This window comes from Salmo salar, chromosome ssa16 (genome assembly GCF_905237065.1).
Source record: "Salmo salar chromosome ssa16, Ssal_v3.1, whole genome shotgun sequence".
NCBI lineage: Eukaryota > Metazoa > Chordata > Actinopteri > Salmoniformes > Salmonidae > Salmo > Salmo salar.
The window spans coordinates 77,429,557-77,445,001 of record NC_059457.1 but is presented as its reverse complement, the minus strand read 5'-3'; the positions used below and the strand labels follow the sequence as shown (position 1 = coordinate 77,445,001).

Sequence of the window (15,445 nt, the reverse complement as noted above, 5' to 3'; positions counted from 1 at the left end):
TTGATTAAGTCAAGGGGTCTTAATACTTTCCAAAGGCACTGTAACAAATACTGTACCTCCACTCACCCTTCAGTGGTTCTTGTTATTGATTGTTAGTGTTACAGCCATTCCTACTTGGCACATACTGGTTGAATCAATGTTGTTTCCACGTCATTTCAATGAAATAACGTTGAACCAACGTGGAATAGATGTTAAATTGACATCTGTGCCCAGTGGGCTGTTTCACTGTTTTAGATTATTCTTTTTTTTAAATGATTGCAAGTATAAGGGAATTTATGTGGGCTTAAATATTTGTACGATTGCTGCCATTTCCAAATAATAAGTTTGCCTTGATGTTATACTCTATCATGATTTACTTCTTTATGTTGTATTTCATCCTTAAACCATGAAGCAACATATTCAGGATACACCGTTTCCCTTCCAAATCTAATACAGGAGGTGTTCCGTCATGATTCTGGTCTATAGTACGCCGTGCTTTAGACAAAATGACTGTCTAGGAAGAGTGAGGGAGCTGTTGAAGCCAGTTAAAGTGATCTATTGCGTTCAAAATGGTGGGGTGTACTTTGCTCACTCTTTAGAGGCATAAAAACAAAAATGACTGTTTAGATGTAGTGTGTGTTTCTTGATTTTTTTGTGTTTCTTGATGTTTTCTCTACAAAGTGCATTATCTTCTCTAAAGGATTCGTTCATTATTCTTACCTTTATGGATAGTCTCTAACCTCTCTCTCCTCTCCTCTAACCCCATAGGACACTTGGCCAGGTGAAAAATGAAAGCTCCCATCACACTCCAGATTCTTCTCTATGCTGCGGTGGTCCGAGGTTTCAAAACAGTGTCCAAGAGAGGCTCAGGTACGTCTCCATATAACTGTCTGTTAGCTGTCTGTCACTCCAGCCCAGTGGGTGAACCTCTCCACATATTGGAATCATGGAGAAAAGTGTGTGATTGAGTCAACTAAAGTGTGGTTGGTTGGAGTTGATGTTGTATGATGAATACCCGATACATTTCTATACCTGTCCATGCACTAATGTTAAGGACATTAAACGCAAGCAGCTAACTTTTGTGGTTCTGTTGGCTTTTGGTTATATTGAGTGCTGTCGGTTCGGGCTCCAATCTGGGCTGCTATTTATTATTTACCATCTTCAGGTTGCCTTGGCATTTGTCAAATAAGCACTGTCTATCCACGCCTGACATTGACAGATGGCATCTCCATTTCAGAATGTCTGTCTCTCATACACACTCACAGTTCCCTCTCTCTCTCTCCCTCTCTCTCTCTCTCTCTCTCCCTCTCTCTCTCTCTCTCTCTCTCTCTCTCTCTCTCTCTCTCTCTCTCTCTTTCTCTCCCTCTGTTTGTCTCTCTGTCTCTCTGTCTCTCTGTCTCTCTCTGTTTGTCTCTCTCTCTCTCTCCCTCTGTCTCTCTGTCTCTCATACACACTCACAGTTCTCTCTCTCTCTCTCTCTCTCTCTCTCTCTCCCTCTCCCTCTGTTTGTCTCTCTGTCTCTCTGTCTCTCTGTCTCTCTCTGTTTGTCTCTCTCTCCCTCTCCCTCTGTTTGTCTCTCTGTCTCTCATACACACTCACAGTTCCCTCTCTCTCTCTCTTTCTCTCTCTCTCTCCCTGTCCATCCCTCCATAATTCTCCCTACCTTCCCTGATGTGTAAACTTTAAGCCAACAAGAGAACAACTTCGACTGTGATATAGACGAGAGTCAGAATATTCACCCTACTGTACAACAAAACTATTGATCAGCCTGCCACTCTGCTACACTAAGACAGCACCTTCAGCTGCAGAATGGGCTTTAAAAGAAACAGCATTGTGGGTTCTTCTGTAGTGGTCCATGGAACAGTTGGATAATGGATCTGTCTCTCAGCCTTTCCACATGTTTTCACACAAATGTTGCTTTAACAGCAGTCAACATTCCCTTGCAATCTCAGAGTCAAGTGCTTTCAACAATGGATGGCATATGCCATTCATCCATACTCCTCAAAGAATAGTCACTTCTCAGTTGAGGTCCTTCAGCATCCTGCATTTCTCCACAGTTTCAATACAATTACCTTGGCTTTGTGTGATATATTAAGAGTCATGGCAAATATAGCAGTATATTGTGAAGTAGTATATGATGAAGACATGGCCATGTGTTCATTCAGTGGTATTACACTAAGGGATATCAGTGGTGTTACAGTAAGGGATATCATTTGTATTACAGTAAGGGATATCATTTGTATTACAGTAAGGGATATCAGTGATGTTACAGTAAGTGGTATCGGTAAGGGATATCAGTGGTATTACAGTAAGGGATATCAGTGGTGTTACAGTAAGGGATATCATTTGTATTACAGTAAGGGATATCATTTGTATTACAGTAAGGGGGATCAGTGATGTTACAGTAAGTGGAATCGGTAAGGGATATCAGTGGTATTACAGTAAGGGATATCATTGGCGTTACAGTAAGGGATATCAGTGGTATAACAGTAAGGGATATCAGTGGTGTTACAGTAAGTGGTATCAATAAGCGATATCAGTGATGTTACAGTAAGGGATATCAGGGTGTTACAGTAAGGGATATCAGTGGTATTACAGTAAGGGATATCAGTGGTATTACAGTTAGGGATATCAGTGGTATTACAGTAAGGGATATCAGTGGTATTACAGTAAGGGATATCAGGGTGTTACAGTAAGGGATATCAGTGGTATTACAGTAAGGGATATCAGTGGTATTACAGTAAGGGATATCAGTGGTATTACAGTTAGGGATATCAGTGGTATTACAGTAAGTGGAATCAGTAAGTGATATCAGTGGTATTACAGTAAGGGACAGCAGCAGTAGAAAGGTGTCTCCCGACTACCCCGCTGATGGCCAGATGGCCTCTCTCTCTCTCTCTCTCTCTCTCTCTCTCTCTCTCTCTCTCTCTCTCTCTCTCTCTCTCTCTCTCTCTCTCTCTCTCTCTCTCTCTCTCTCTCTCTCTCTCTCTCTCTCTCTCTCTCTCTCTCTCTCTCTCTCTCACCCCATCAGGGAGTCAACGTCTCTCTTGGAGCCTTTATCAGCTCTACTTTGAACCAGCGGAATGCCATGTGCTGCCATATCCACCGTGGCCCATAGGGACGCATTAAAGGTGGTTCAGCCAGGGGAGCGATGTGAGAGGAGAGCCATTTCCTGTGACCTAGCATTTCTCTGGCTGTTCACGGAATAGAGGGAGGACATCATTCCTTCATTGATAACATGCAGACAAAGGAGAGACCTTGAGAAATGTATTTGTATAGCAAATATTTATAAACATCTGTACATGTCGTTCAAGGATGAATCTGGATGAATCTGTGGGAAAAACAACATATAATGGAAGACACACTGTACAGTGATGGAGATCTTTAAGCAGTAGTTTATTCATTCTCAGAAGGATATTTGCTTATGTTGTGTTTTCAATTGTCCTTTAATGCATATCAGACAGCAGGGCCAACAGCAGGACCTTTAATGCATATCAGACAGCAAGTAATTTAATGCATATCAGACAGCAGGGCCTTTAATACATATCAGACAGCAGGTCCTACAGCAAGTCCTTTAATGCATATCAGACAGCAGGGCCTACAGCAGGGCCTTTAATGCATATCAGACAGCAGGGCCTACAGCAAGTCCTTTAATGCATATCAGACAGCAGGGCCTTTAATACATATCAGACAGCAGGGCCTACAGCAGGGCCTTTAATGCGTATCAGACAGCAGGTCCTACAGCAGGGCCTTTAATGCGTATCAGACAGCAGGGCCTACAGCAGGGCCTTTAATGCGTATCAGACAGCAGGGCCTACAGCAGGGCCTTTAATGCGTATCAGACAGCAGGTCCTACAGCAAGTCCTTTAATGCATATCAGACAGCAGGGCCTACAGCAGGGCCTTTAATGCATATCAGACAGCAGGGCCTACAGCAAGTCCTTTAATGCATATCAGACAGTAGGGCCTTTAATACATATCAGACAGCAGGGCCAACAGCAGGGACTTTAATGCATATCAGACAGCAGGGCCTTTAATGCATATCAGACAGCAGGGCCAACAGCAAGTCCTTTAATACATATCAGACAGCAGGGCCAACAGCAAGTCCTTTAATACATATCAGACAGCAGGGCCTTTAATGCGTATCAGACAGCAGGTCCTACAGCAAGTCCTTTAATACATATCAGACAGCAGGGCCAACAGCAAGTCCTTTAATAAATATCAGACAGCAGGGCCAACAGCAGGGCCTTTAATGCATATCAGACAGCAGGTCCTTTAATACATATCAGACAGCAGGGCCTTTAATGCATATCAGACAGCAGGGCTTTTAATGCATATCAGCCAGCAGGGCCTACAGCAGGGCCTTTAATGCATATCAGACAGCAGGGCCTTTAATGCATATCAGCCAGCAGGGCCTACAGCAAGTCCTTTAATGCATATCAGACAGCAGGGCCTTTAATGCATATCAGCCAGCAGGGCCTACAGCAAGTCCTTTAATGCATATCAGACAGCAGGGCATTTAATACATATCAGACAGCAGGGCCAACAGCAGGGCCTTTAATGCATATCAGACAGCAGGTCCCACAGCAAGTCCTTTAATACATATCAGACAGCAGGGCCAACAGCAGGGCCTTTAATGCATATCAGACAGCAGGTCCTTTAATACATATCAGACAGCAGGGCCTTTAATGCATATCAGACAGCAGGGCCTTTAATGCATATCAGCCAGCAGGGCCTACAGCAGGGCCTTTAATGCATATCAGACAGCAGGGCCTTTAATGCATATCAGACAGCAGGGCCAACAGCAGGGCCTTTAATGCATATCAGACAGCAGGTCCTTAATACATATCAGACAGCAGGGCCTTTAATGCATATCAGACAGCAGGGCCTTTAATGCATATCAGCCAGCAGGGCCTACAGCAAGTCCTTTAATGCATATCAGACAGCAGGGCATTTAATACATATCAGACAGCAGGGCCAACAGCAGGGCCTTTAATGCATATCAGACAGCAGGTCCCACAGCAAGTCCTTTAATACATATCAGACAGCAGGGCCAACAGCAGGGCCTTTAATGCATATCAGACAGCAGGTCCTTTAATACATATCAGACAGCAGGGCCTTTAATGCATATCAGACAGCAGGGCCTTTAATGCATATCAGCCAGCAGGGCCTACAGCAGGGCCTTTAATGCATATCAGACAGCAGGGCCTTTAATGCATATCAGACAGCAGGGCCAACAGCAGGGCCTTTAATGCATATCAGACAGCAGGGCCTTTAATGCATATCAGACAGCAGGGCCAACAGCAGGGCCTTTAATGCATATCAGACAGCAGGTCCTTTAATGCATATCAGACAGCAGGGCCTTTAATGCATATCAGACAGCAGGGCCTTTAATGCATATCAGACAGCAGGGCCTGCAGCCCTAGAGCTTGAGGAAATATTTTCGCTTTCATGGAGACAGTCCCTGTGGGCTCCACTTCCAGGTAGGTGGATGAGCCGGAGCCTGAGGTGGATATTTGAAATGTGTCCTCTGATAAATAAAAGCCCTGCTCTGCACTGCGTTGTTAGTCCAGGTCCATTGTTCGCTTTCCTATTAGAGACAACCTTTTTTCTTTACCATGAATCAGGCAGCTGCCTGTGCTATGCTTTAAATCCTATTGACCTGAAATGGTTTATATCGTTTCATTATCTGTCCTTTGTTTTTAAATGTACTTAATCACCGTACTTTCCAGCTGGAAACTGTTGGATCAACATAGACATTACAGGACATGTGTTGTTTATACGCCTGACCCTACAAAACAGGGACATTTTCCCATTTGTCATCCATAATATCCTCTTTGTTTGTTAGAGTGCTGATGTTGAATAAATGGTTGATCAAACAGAGAATTTGCTTAATGCAACACATCACATTCAGGAGAGAATCGCTGCAGGTGATACAAGGCCTCTAGACCCCAAACCATTTGATCACAGAGTACGAAATGTGTTTTTCTTCCTGTTATTATTTCCATTTTATTCCGTCCTTCTGTAGAGGAAATGTCCCCGTTTCGTAACGGTGTTTGTGGACAGTGTTGTCAGCTTTGACATTGTGTTTTGACCGTACTTTCTGGTAGATTCAATAGGGGGGAAGCCGGAACAGCCACTGTTGGGTAACCTAGCAATGATTTGAAAGGAATGAAGTACTCTGAATTAGACTTGGTTCTAAAGCAGCTGTCTTCTTGTGCTTCTCGCTAACTAGGCAAGACACTTTCAGTAGACTTTAATGAATTAATTCGATACAATGGAAATGGATGTGAATACAACGGATACAGTAGGGTTTCATCTCTCTTTCTGTTTCCTCTCATTATATGCCCAGATATCACAATAGCAACCCACTCATCTTTAGACTAGGTGTTGACCAGACTCAGCAGACGTGCATCATTTGTCATCACCTTAGAACAGGTATTCCCTTAGGGGTACACGCAATGCCGTCGGGGGTACGCCAAATAAAAATGTGATTCACATTTTAAAATATATATATATATTTTTAATGTCTTCACATTTTCAAACAACCCGTTTATATTTTCCAACGGGGCTATACATTTGGGTGAGGTTTTTTTCTCGCCTGAGTAGCCTCGTTTCACTGCCGAAAATAAAATTAAACCATCTAGTGTTCAACAAAATAACAACACAATGTCAAATACAGGTAGCCTAGTCAAATAATTAACCTCCAATCACATTAACTGTTACTCTCTCGCGGGAATTTGACAAACGGTCCGTATGTAGCCAAACGTAGCTGCTGATCATTCCGTTTGCTTGAAAATTGATAAATGGTTAAAAAAGTAAAGCCCGTGTCCATAGAGACACATACCAGCTCTACTAGTAGTACAGCTACTACCAGCGGTACTCCACCTGCACCTGTCGACGACACAAGTTGTTCTGCTTCCACGAGCACATCCAAAGCTTGCATCAGTAATTCTATATTTGTTGTTAGCCCAGCTAGCATGGACACTGACAGTTGTGAATCTGATGCAGCCAAAGAGCTACTGCCCCCTTACCCGGGAAAGCACCGAACAACACACAGGGACGTTGGACCATCGAAGAGCTGCAAATATGATGAGAACTACATTGATTTGGTGTTCACTTATATTGGGAGTAGTGCCTTTCCTCAGCCACAGTGTGTTATATGTGCAAAAGTACTATCTCACAACTCGATGAAACCTTCACTCATGTGCAGACATTTAGAAGCAAAACATGCCAATTTGAAAAATAAGCCACAGGAGTTTTTTGAGCGACAATTAAGATGACTTACAAGTAATAAGACATGTATAAAAGCAAAAGATACCATTAATAAGAAGGGGCTAGAAGAGTCTTATATGGTGAGCTACCGAGTGGCTAGGACAGGCAAGCCCCGTACTATTGTGGAGGACTTAATTCCTCCTGCTGCCGCAGAAATGGCTGGGACAACGCTGGGGGAAGATGCCAAAAAAACTATACAGACAATGACTTCATCAAACAACATTGTTTCACGACACATCAGTGACATGGCAGGAAATGTTTTGAAAGAATTACTGCTTTGCATACAAGCCAGTGAATTCTATGCATTAAGGCTGGATGAGTCAACAGACATGGCGGGCCTGGCACAGCTCCTGGTATATGGCCCGTTACATTTGTGGGGGGTCAATTATGGAAGACATCCTCTTCTGCAAACCACTGGGTACCAGGACAACCGGAGAGGATATTTTTTAAGTACTGGACAGCTTTGTGACATCAAATGGACTTTGGTGGTCAAGCTGTGTTGGTATCTGTACTGATGGTGCAAAAGCCATGACCGGGAGACATAGTAGAGTGGTAATGAGCGTGCAAGCAGTTGCTCCCGATGCTACTTGGGTACACTGCAGCATCCACCGAGAGGCTCTTGCTGCCAAAGGAATGCCTGACAGCTTGAAAGACGTTTTGGACACTACAGTGAAAATGGTTAACTTTGTTAAAGCAAAGCCCCTGAACTCTCATGTATTTTCTGCACTATGCAATGAAATGGGCAGCGACCATGTAATGCTTTTACAACATACTGGTGTGCTGGTTATCAAGGGGCAAAATATTGACACGTTTTTTTAAATTGAGAGACGAGCTTAAAGTTTTCTTTACTGACCATAATTTTCACTTGTCTCACCGCTTGCATGACTGGGTGATCTTTTTTCTCGCCTGAATGATCTGAATCTAGGATTACAGGGACTCTCCGCAACTATATTCAATGTGCGGGACAAAATTGAGGCTTTGATTAAGAAGTTGGAGCTCTTCTCTGTCTGCATTAACAAGGACAACACACAGATCTTTCCATCATTGTATGATTTGTTGTGTGCAAATGAACTCAAGCTTACGGACAATGTCAAATGTGATATATAGCGAAGCACCTGAGTGAGCTGGGTGAGCAATTACGCAGGTACTTTCCCAAAACAGATGACACAAACAACTGGATTCGTTATCCCTTTCATACCTTGCTTCCAGTCCACCTACCGATATCTGAACAAGAGAGCCTCATCGAAATTGTTACAAGCGGTTCTGTGAAAATGTAATTTAATCAGAAGCCACTGCCAGATTTCTTGATTGGGCTGTGCTCAGAGTATCCTGCCTTGGCAAATCGCGCTGTTAAGACACTGATGCCCTTTGCAACCAAGTACATATGTGAGAGTGCATTCTCGGCCCTCACTGGCGTAAACTAAATACAGGGACAGACTGTGTGTGGAAAATTATTTAAGACTGAGTCTCTCCAATAAAATCCAATATTGCAGAGTTATGTGCATCCTTTCAAGCACACCCTTCTCACTAACCTGTGGTGAGTTATTCACAATTTTCGATGAACAAATAAAGTTTTATATGTAAGATGGCTAAATAAAGAGCAATATTAAAACAACATTTGAGATTGTGCTGACCCTGGTACTAGAGAGGGTACGCAGTTGGAGGTTGCATGTTTGAAGGGGTACAGGACTATAAAAAGTTTGGGATCCACTGCCTTAGAGGAAGCAGCAACTGCACCCACGTCGGCCATTTTGTGTCAAAGCAGTTGCCCTGATCCTATAAGGGGAGAGAACAGAGGGGGCAAGTTAGAAAACAACTATACAGAGTGATGATACCTAAATACTGGCCCTGGGGCCACATCTGGCCTCTCGTGGCATATCAACATTAATTCAATTAATAAGAAAAATCCCTTAATATGTACTCTGACCATTTGAATGATCAAAGGGGTTGAACATAAAATTTAGCTTACAGAAAAGCACAGTGATATACACATTTTCAATAAATTAAAATAATTATTTTTGCTAATAAGATTTGAAATACTTGATTCAATGTGTCACTTCAGACTAAGTTCTGAAGGTACGGTACCTCTGGTCTGTGACCACCACAATGTCCACTTAAGCCAAGATAGAATCCAAATTCCATGACTTGTAAAATAAACAGACCCAGCCATCTATATTCATTCTTAGCATAATTGCTCCTGGATTTCCCACCAGCAAACATTGATGACTGCTGTGGATTCTAGCCTAATCTCTTGACAATGATTGATGCAAATGTGATATCTCAAACTCCTCCTCTCCCGCAGGATATATCTCTGCTCTTTAGTATCCGTTCCTTAGTTACAGACACATTTAAAAGACAAATGATTCCTGTCAGCTGAGTCTCCAAGTAATTATGACAAAATATTAAAACTAACTTCCAGCTTCTTTTACAGCTTCATTTGAATTATGATTCAAATATGGAACAGCCAATCTCTTCCGGGGGTTGTTTATTTCCCACCAAATCAATGGCAGCTCTGAAATAAAGAATTTCTCTCTGAGGTGATGGAACTCTGTTACTGATGGTTTCACGTCTCAGTGTGCCACTTCCGATGAAGAGTTGCTGTAAATAAGACAAGTTAGCATGCTATCTGCCTCACCAGCCAGGCCTTGGTTCCCGTTAGACTATTTCAAAACAGCACAGCCACTGAATATATCCTTCTATCCTTCTATCCTTCCATCCCACCAGAGAATTTATCTAGCACCGTCACTCCACCACTACAGTACGGCTGTGTCCCAAATGGCACCCTATTCCCTACATAGTGCAATACCTTAGACCAGAGCCCTATGGGAATTGCACTATGTAGGGAATAGGGTGCCATTTGGGACACAGAATACTGTAGTTGTGGACCACATCTCACGGCTCGCCATATTTTCCGTCAGGAAACACATCCAAGGACGTCCTGGCAGTCAATTAAATCTACAGTCCTCGTCTTCCTCAACAGACTAAAGTACAGGGAAGATGTCAGGATGAATCCATCAGTAAGGAATAGATACCTCGCTGCTGCTGACCCAATGGGGATACTCACAGTTTGACCAATAATAGGCCCCAGCAATAAAATTAGAGCCGTGCACTTGACTTCGTAATTTATATTAAAGGATGTTAAATATGGCAGTGATCTGTCAGCAATGACAGCCCATAGACGTTGATGGAATAGGACCAATAGCCATGTGTTAGGCTGAAAAATCCACCTGCAAAACAGAGTGAATGGTTTGCATGTAGGCTAAATGTAAAGTAAACCACTTTGGATAATCAAGCACAATTTGCATGCTGTTGGCCAGAGCAAGTCCTTTGTTAAGTGCAACCCAAACTGTTACCTTCTGCAGTTAAAAGCTTCACACAGACAGAATATTGTCTGATACTGCTAAACTAAAGCTGACGTGAAGCATGATGAGCTTTTTTTAAATTCAAAGCAACTTGTGAAGATGAAGGAGTACGATCAATGATTGGATGGACATGACAGCCATGGCGGAAACATATGGTGACACAACTGGAAACAAATGAACAAGAAGTGGAGACGGATTTCAAAAGGCACTGATCTGTTTCCACACATTAATGTATAATTAGATATCTGCCTCTGATCAATTCATTCAGTCTGAAACCACAAGGTCTAGCAGTATTGATCGCAGCGATACGTTGTTAGCTATGCTTTGCAGTCCGCGGTATCTTCCGCTGCTATGTTTTGATACTCTGTTTACTAGCCTAGCTAGCGTTGTCTGGGTGATCGATGTAATACACCGTGCTAGATCCATGGTCTTCTACCTCTGTTCAGCACATATCATTTTCAATCAATCCATTTCAGTCTTGTATTGATTTGCATCCTTCAGGACACTTGTAGGAGACAGCCCTAATGATGATAATGTTAATCATCACTTGCGATAATGGCTGTTAGACAGCTGTTTGCCTCCGTGAGTCTCGTAGGTCCTCTGGAAACACACACACACACACACACACACACACACACACACACACACACACACACACACACACACACACACACACACACACACACACACACACACACACACACACACACACACACACACACACACACACACACACACACACACACACTGTCATCTTCCTTCAGTCAATACTCCCATAGCTGCCTCTCAAGTAGTGAATGATTGTCTCCGTTGTGTGGGGGGCTCACGGCAGGAGAGATTGATCACAGTCATGATGTTGGAAATGAAATAGTCAGGTCACTTGGAATTTGTTTTCCTCTTCCCTGCAGCTCACAGCAGCTCTCATCCAGTCAACGTGCTGCTGAGTGCTGCAGTCTGATGAGTGAGGTAGTGAGGTTACAGCGATCTGCCGGCCGGTCAGGCCCTGAAAAAGATGCTATAGCCCTTTGCTGCCTCAACATGGTGATCAATCTGGAGTGGCTCTCCCAGGAGTTACAATGTGTTACAATGCCACAGCCATAGAGAATGGTCTCTAGGGTCTAGACTAGAGGGATTGCCTGGGCACTTTGTGGAAAGAGCATCTGGAAAGGTGGGGGTGTGAAGTGAATAGCTACTTTGATGGTTCCTACCATACACATATTGCATGAAAGTATGTTCCCTTGGTTACATGTGAGGAATACATGACCATTCTCTCAACCTGCCACTCGCTGCAAGGGAATGTATCTCCTATCCCCTCCTGTGTTCCTTCATTCCTTCCCTCCAGACCGCCGTCTTATGGCAATAGCACTTTGTCTTGTGAGTTGACCCGTCGTCCTGCGCTGCAATTCACTGCTCCCTTCTGACAAGTGCTTAATGCATGACCAAAGCCCCTAGATTCTCTCTGTGAAGCCTCCTGTCTGTCTGTGAAGCTTGTTTCATAAGGACTGTCAGAATGCTCAAGGAAGCAGGAGGGTTGAAGTCAGGCGCAGGAGACACAAGTTCGTGAACACTCGTCTTTAATAAACAATCCACACTTGCCAAAAACAGGTAGGGCAGGGCAAGGTAAAACAAATACCCATAAACAGCCCGAACACAGCGTAGGGACGCAGCCCAAAACACACTGCCACAAAACCCACAGGCAGAAGGGAAAAAACACCTGTTCCCCAGACGTACAACCTGACGAAAATAATCACGCACAAACACAGACATACCTTCCTAGACTAAATACCCCCCCTACTAATAACTAAACCAAAACAGGTGCGTGCCTACCTAGATCTAACCAACAGAAAGTGAAACAAAAAGGATCGATGGCAGCTAGTAGGCCGGCGACGACGACCGCCGAGCGCCGCCCGGTCGAGGAGGGGTGCCACCATCCGTCGGTGTCGTGACAAGGACAGTATAGTGGACTTGTTGACATCCTTTCTCAGTAACAATGGAGCAGCTGTACTATGTCAATTGTCTTTGAGCAAAAGTTTATTATAAAACATTCCATTATTTCTTGCAGATTAACGTTTATTGCCACGAGTCTTGTCCTGGAGGCTGAACCGAGCGATAGGCCAGCTGCAAAGTCACAATTGGGTATATTGAACAAATTCATGAAGAAAATGTGGTTTTAATTTAAGGTTATGGTTAGGCATTAGGGTTTGCAGTGTGGTTAAGGTTAGGGTTAAGGTTAGGATTAGGTTTAAAATCAGAATTGTATGACTTTGTGGCTGTGCCAGCTAGTGATGGGTGCTGCATGGCTAACCCTGCATGTCAGATATATTCCAATATGATACCTCTACCTCTTCTTGCAGGTAATAGCTGGCAGGAATTTTCCACAGTATTTACATCCATTTAATATGCGACCACAGCATAGTAGCTTGCTACAGACCAAAACTTCAACGTTGACTTGTTTCCCTGGCTCTGACAGTGAGCTTCATGACACCAGTTCACTTCACATGGCTGGGGGCTTTGGACAAACACAACACTAAAACTACCCACAAATGAATATAACGAGGGGAAAGTCCAAGAGCAGCATTGTGTCTACATTGATTTATTCAAATGCAGACAAAACCGCTGCACTTAGCCTACTATTAACATTGACTACTACCCCGCACAAACAGGATACCACATTTCACTAGGAATATGAGTGAAGAAAATACTCGTTTAAGGTTTTCTAAATGTATTCTGCAGCTTAGCTCTTTAGGCCGCATTTGTAGCCAATTTGAAGGATTATGTGTGTGGTTGATAATGAGCTGTTGGCAGAGAGGATTCTAACATGGAGGAGGATAGAGAGTCCTTCCTTCTTATACGAAGAAAATCCAAATCAATGTCCTGGTTTCTGTGACTACGAGGGTTTTAAAAAACATATAGGGCAGTCATTCTTAAGCTGAAATGACTCTTATCTCCACTGACGGACTTGAGCCAGGGGAGGAAATGAACCAGTGCTCTGGGTGTCAGACCTGCTATGGCTAATATTTTTACCCTCTCTCTCTTTTACATTTCAGTTATTTAGCAGACACTCTTATCCAGACTTACGAGAGCAATTAGGGTTAAGTGCCTTATAAAAGGGCACATTAATAGATTTTTTACCTAGTCAGCTCGGGGATTCAAACCAGCAAACTTTCGCTTACTGGCCCAACCTCTTAACCGCTAGGCTACCTATCCTTCTCTCTCTCTCCCTATCTCTCCCTCTCTCTCCCCCTCTATCTCTCTCTCTATCCCTCCCTCTCTCTCTCTCTCTCTCTCTCTCTCAATTCAATTCAATTCAATTCAATTTGCTTTATTGGCATGACGTAACAATATACATATTGCCAAAACTTATTTTGGATATTTACAATATGAAAAAAAATGAGAATCAAAATTGTCAACGGGACAACAGTAACAACAATAACCAAGGGTCAAAATAACCATACATGAACAATAACAATAAGCATACAGTAGAGTACATGTGCAGGTTGATTGGTCTGTCAGACACTGTCCCTCAACTTATGGCAGGCAGCAATGTAGTGAGCTGCCAATCCACAGCTCTCTGCGTCCTCCCCCAACAGGATGGGAAGCCTATTCTCATCAGGGAGGTCTTTGAAACCTTGAATAAGGGTTTCACATTTGGGGAAATGACACTCTCTAATTGTTTTATATTTTTTCACATTTTGTCAGGAAATGCAGCTCCGTCTCAGGTTCTGCTGTGGTGCAGTGGTTGCACAGCCTTTCCTCTACAGGGAGCCAGGTTTTCCTGTGTCTACCCTTCTCAATGGCAAGGCTGTGCTCGCTGAGCCTGTACTTTGTCAAGGTTTTTCTAAGGTTTTGATCAGTAACCATGGTCAAATAGTTAGCTGTCGATTTAGGGCCAGATAGCACTGCATTTTGCTTTGTGTTTGTGCTTGTTTCCCAATAAGCAATTGGGAATTATCTCTCTCTCTCTCTCTCGCTCTCTCTCTCTCTCTCTCTCTCTCTCTCTCTCTCTCTCTCTCTCTCTCTCTCTCAGTCTCTCTCTCTCTTTCTCTCACTCTATCTCCCTCTATCTCTCTCCTCCTCCCTCTATCTCTCCCTCTCTCTCCTCCTCTCTCTATCTCTCTCTCTCTCCCTCTATCTCTCCCTCTATCTCCCTCTATCTCTCTCCTCCTCCCTCTATCTCTCCCTCTCTCTCCTCCTCTCTCTCTCTCTCTCTCTCTCTCCCTCTATCTCTCCCTCTATCTCCCTCTATCTCTCCCTCTCTCTCCTCCTCTCTCTCTCTCTCTCTCTCCGTCTCTCTCTCTCTCCCCCTCTCTCTCTCTGTGTGAATCCCACATGGCAGCAGTGTGGATGGTGCAGACAGTGATGGTTGCTGCCATTGATTACTACAGCTTTGTTACAGATGCTCGAGGGGGAAGGCCGAAAGGCATCTCTGAAAATAATTACCAGTAGCAACATGCTTACCTCTATTCATCGAGTGACAGCTCTCACCCGTGATGACTTACTGCCGTCCACCTTATTTAGATCAGAGCACTTACTATTAGGGAAAGTGACAGTTATTAAACATACAAAGTATGAGCTAGTGAGGTGCTGTATGGATTCCTCCTCAGTGATGGCCTCCTACCGTCAATGTGACATTCTGACAGTGATAATTTGATCCACAGAATCAAGATGTATTGTTGTCTTTCAGGGACAGGATGTTGTTGTGTTGCACCCAAACAATGAATTGGTTTTCCATTCATTGAGTGTTGATCCTGTTTCAAGTCAGATCCTTCTTGAGTGAAACTCAGTGCCTAAGCCACGATCAATTACTGTACTTCCTTTCATTTCAGGATC

General features: G+C 43.5%; 1 protein-coding gene across 2 annotated transcripts in view; it reads left to right on the top strand.

The window, feature by feature from the left end:
- LOC106574938 (interleukin-1 receptor accessory protein-like 1-B) overlaps window positions 1–15,445 on the top strand; it is a 332,683-nt gene that overhangs the window by 20,491 nt on the left and 296,747 nt on the right. For both annotated transcript variants that reach the window (XM_045697956.1, XM_045697955.1), the window contains exon 2: window positions 748–849. In XM_045697956.1, coding sequence (XP_045553912.1) covers window positions 768–849 — 82 coding nt within the window. In that variant the 5' untranslated portion in view covers window positions 748–767. The remainder of the gene's footprint in view (window positions 1–747; window positions 850–15,445) is intronic.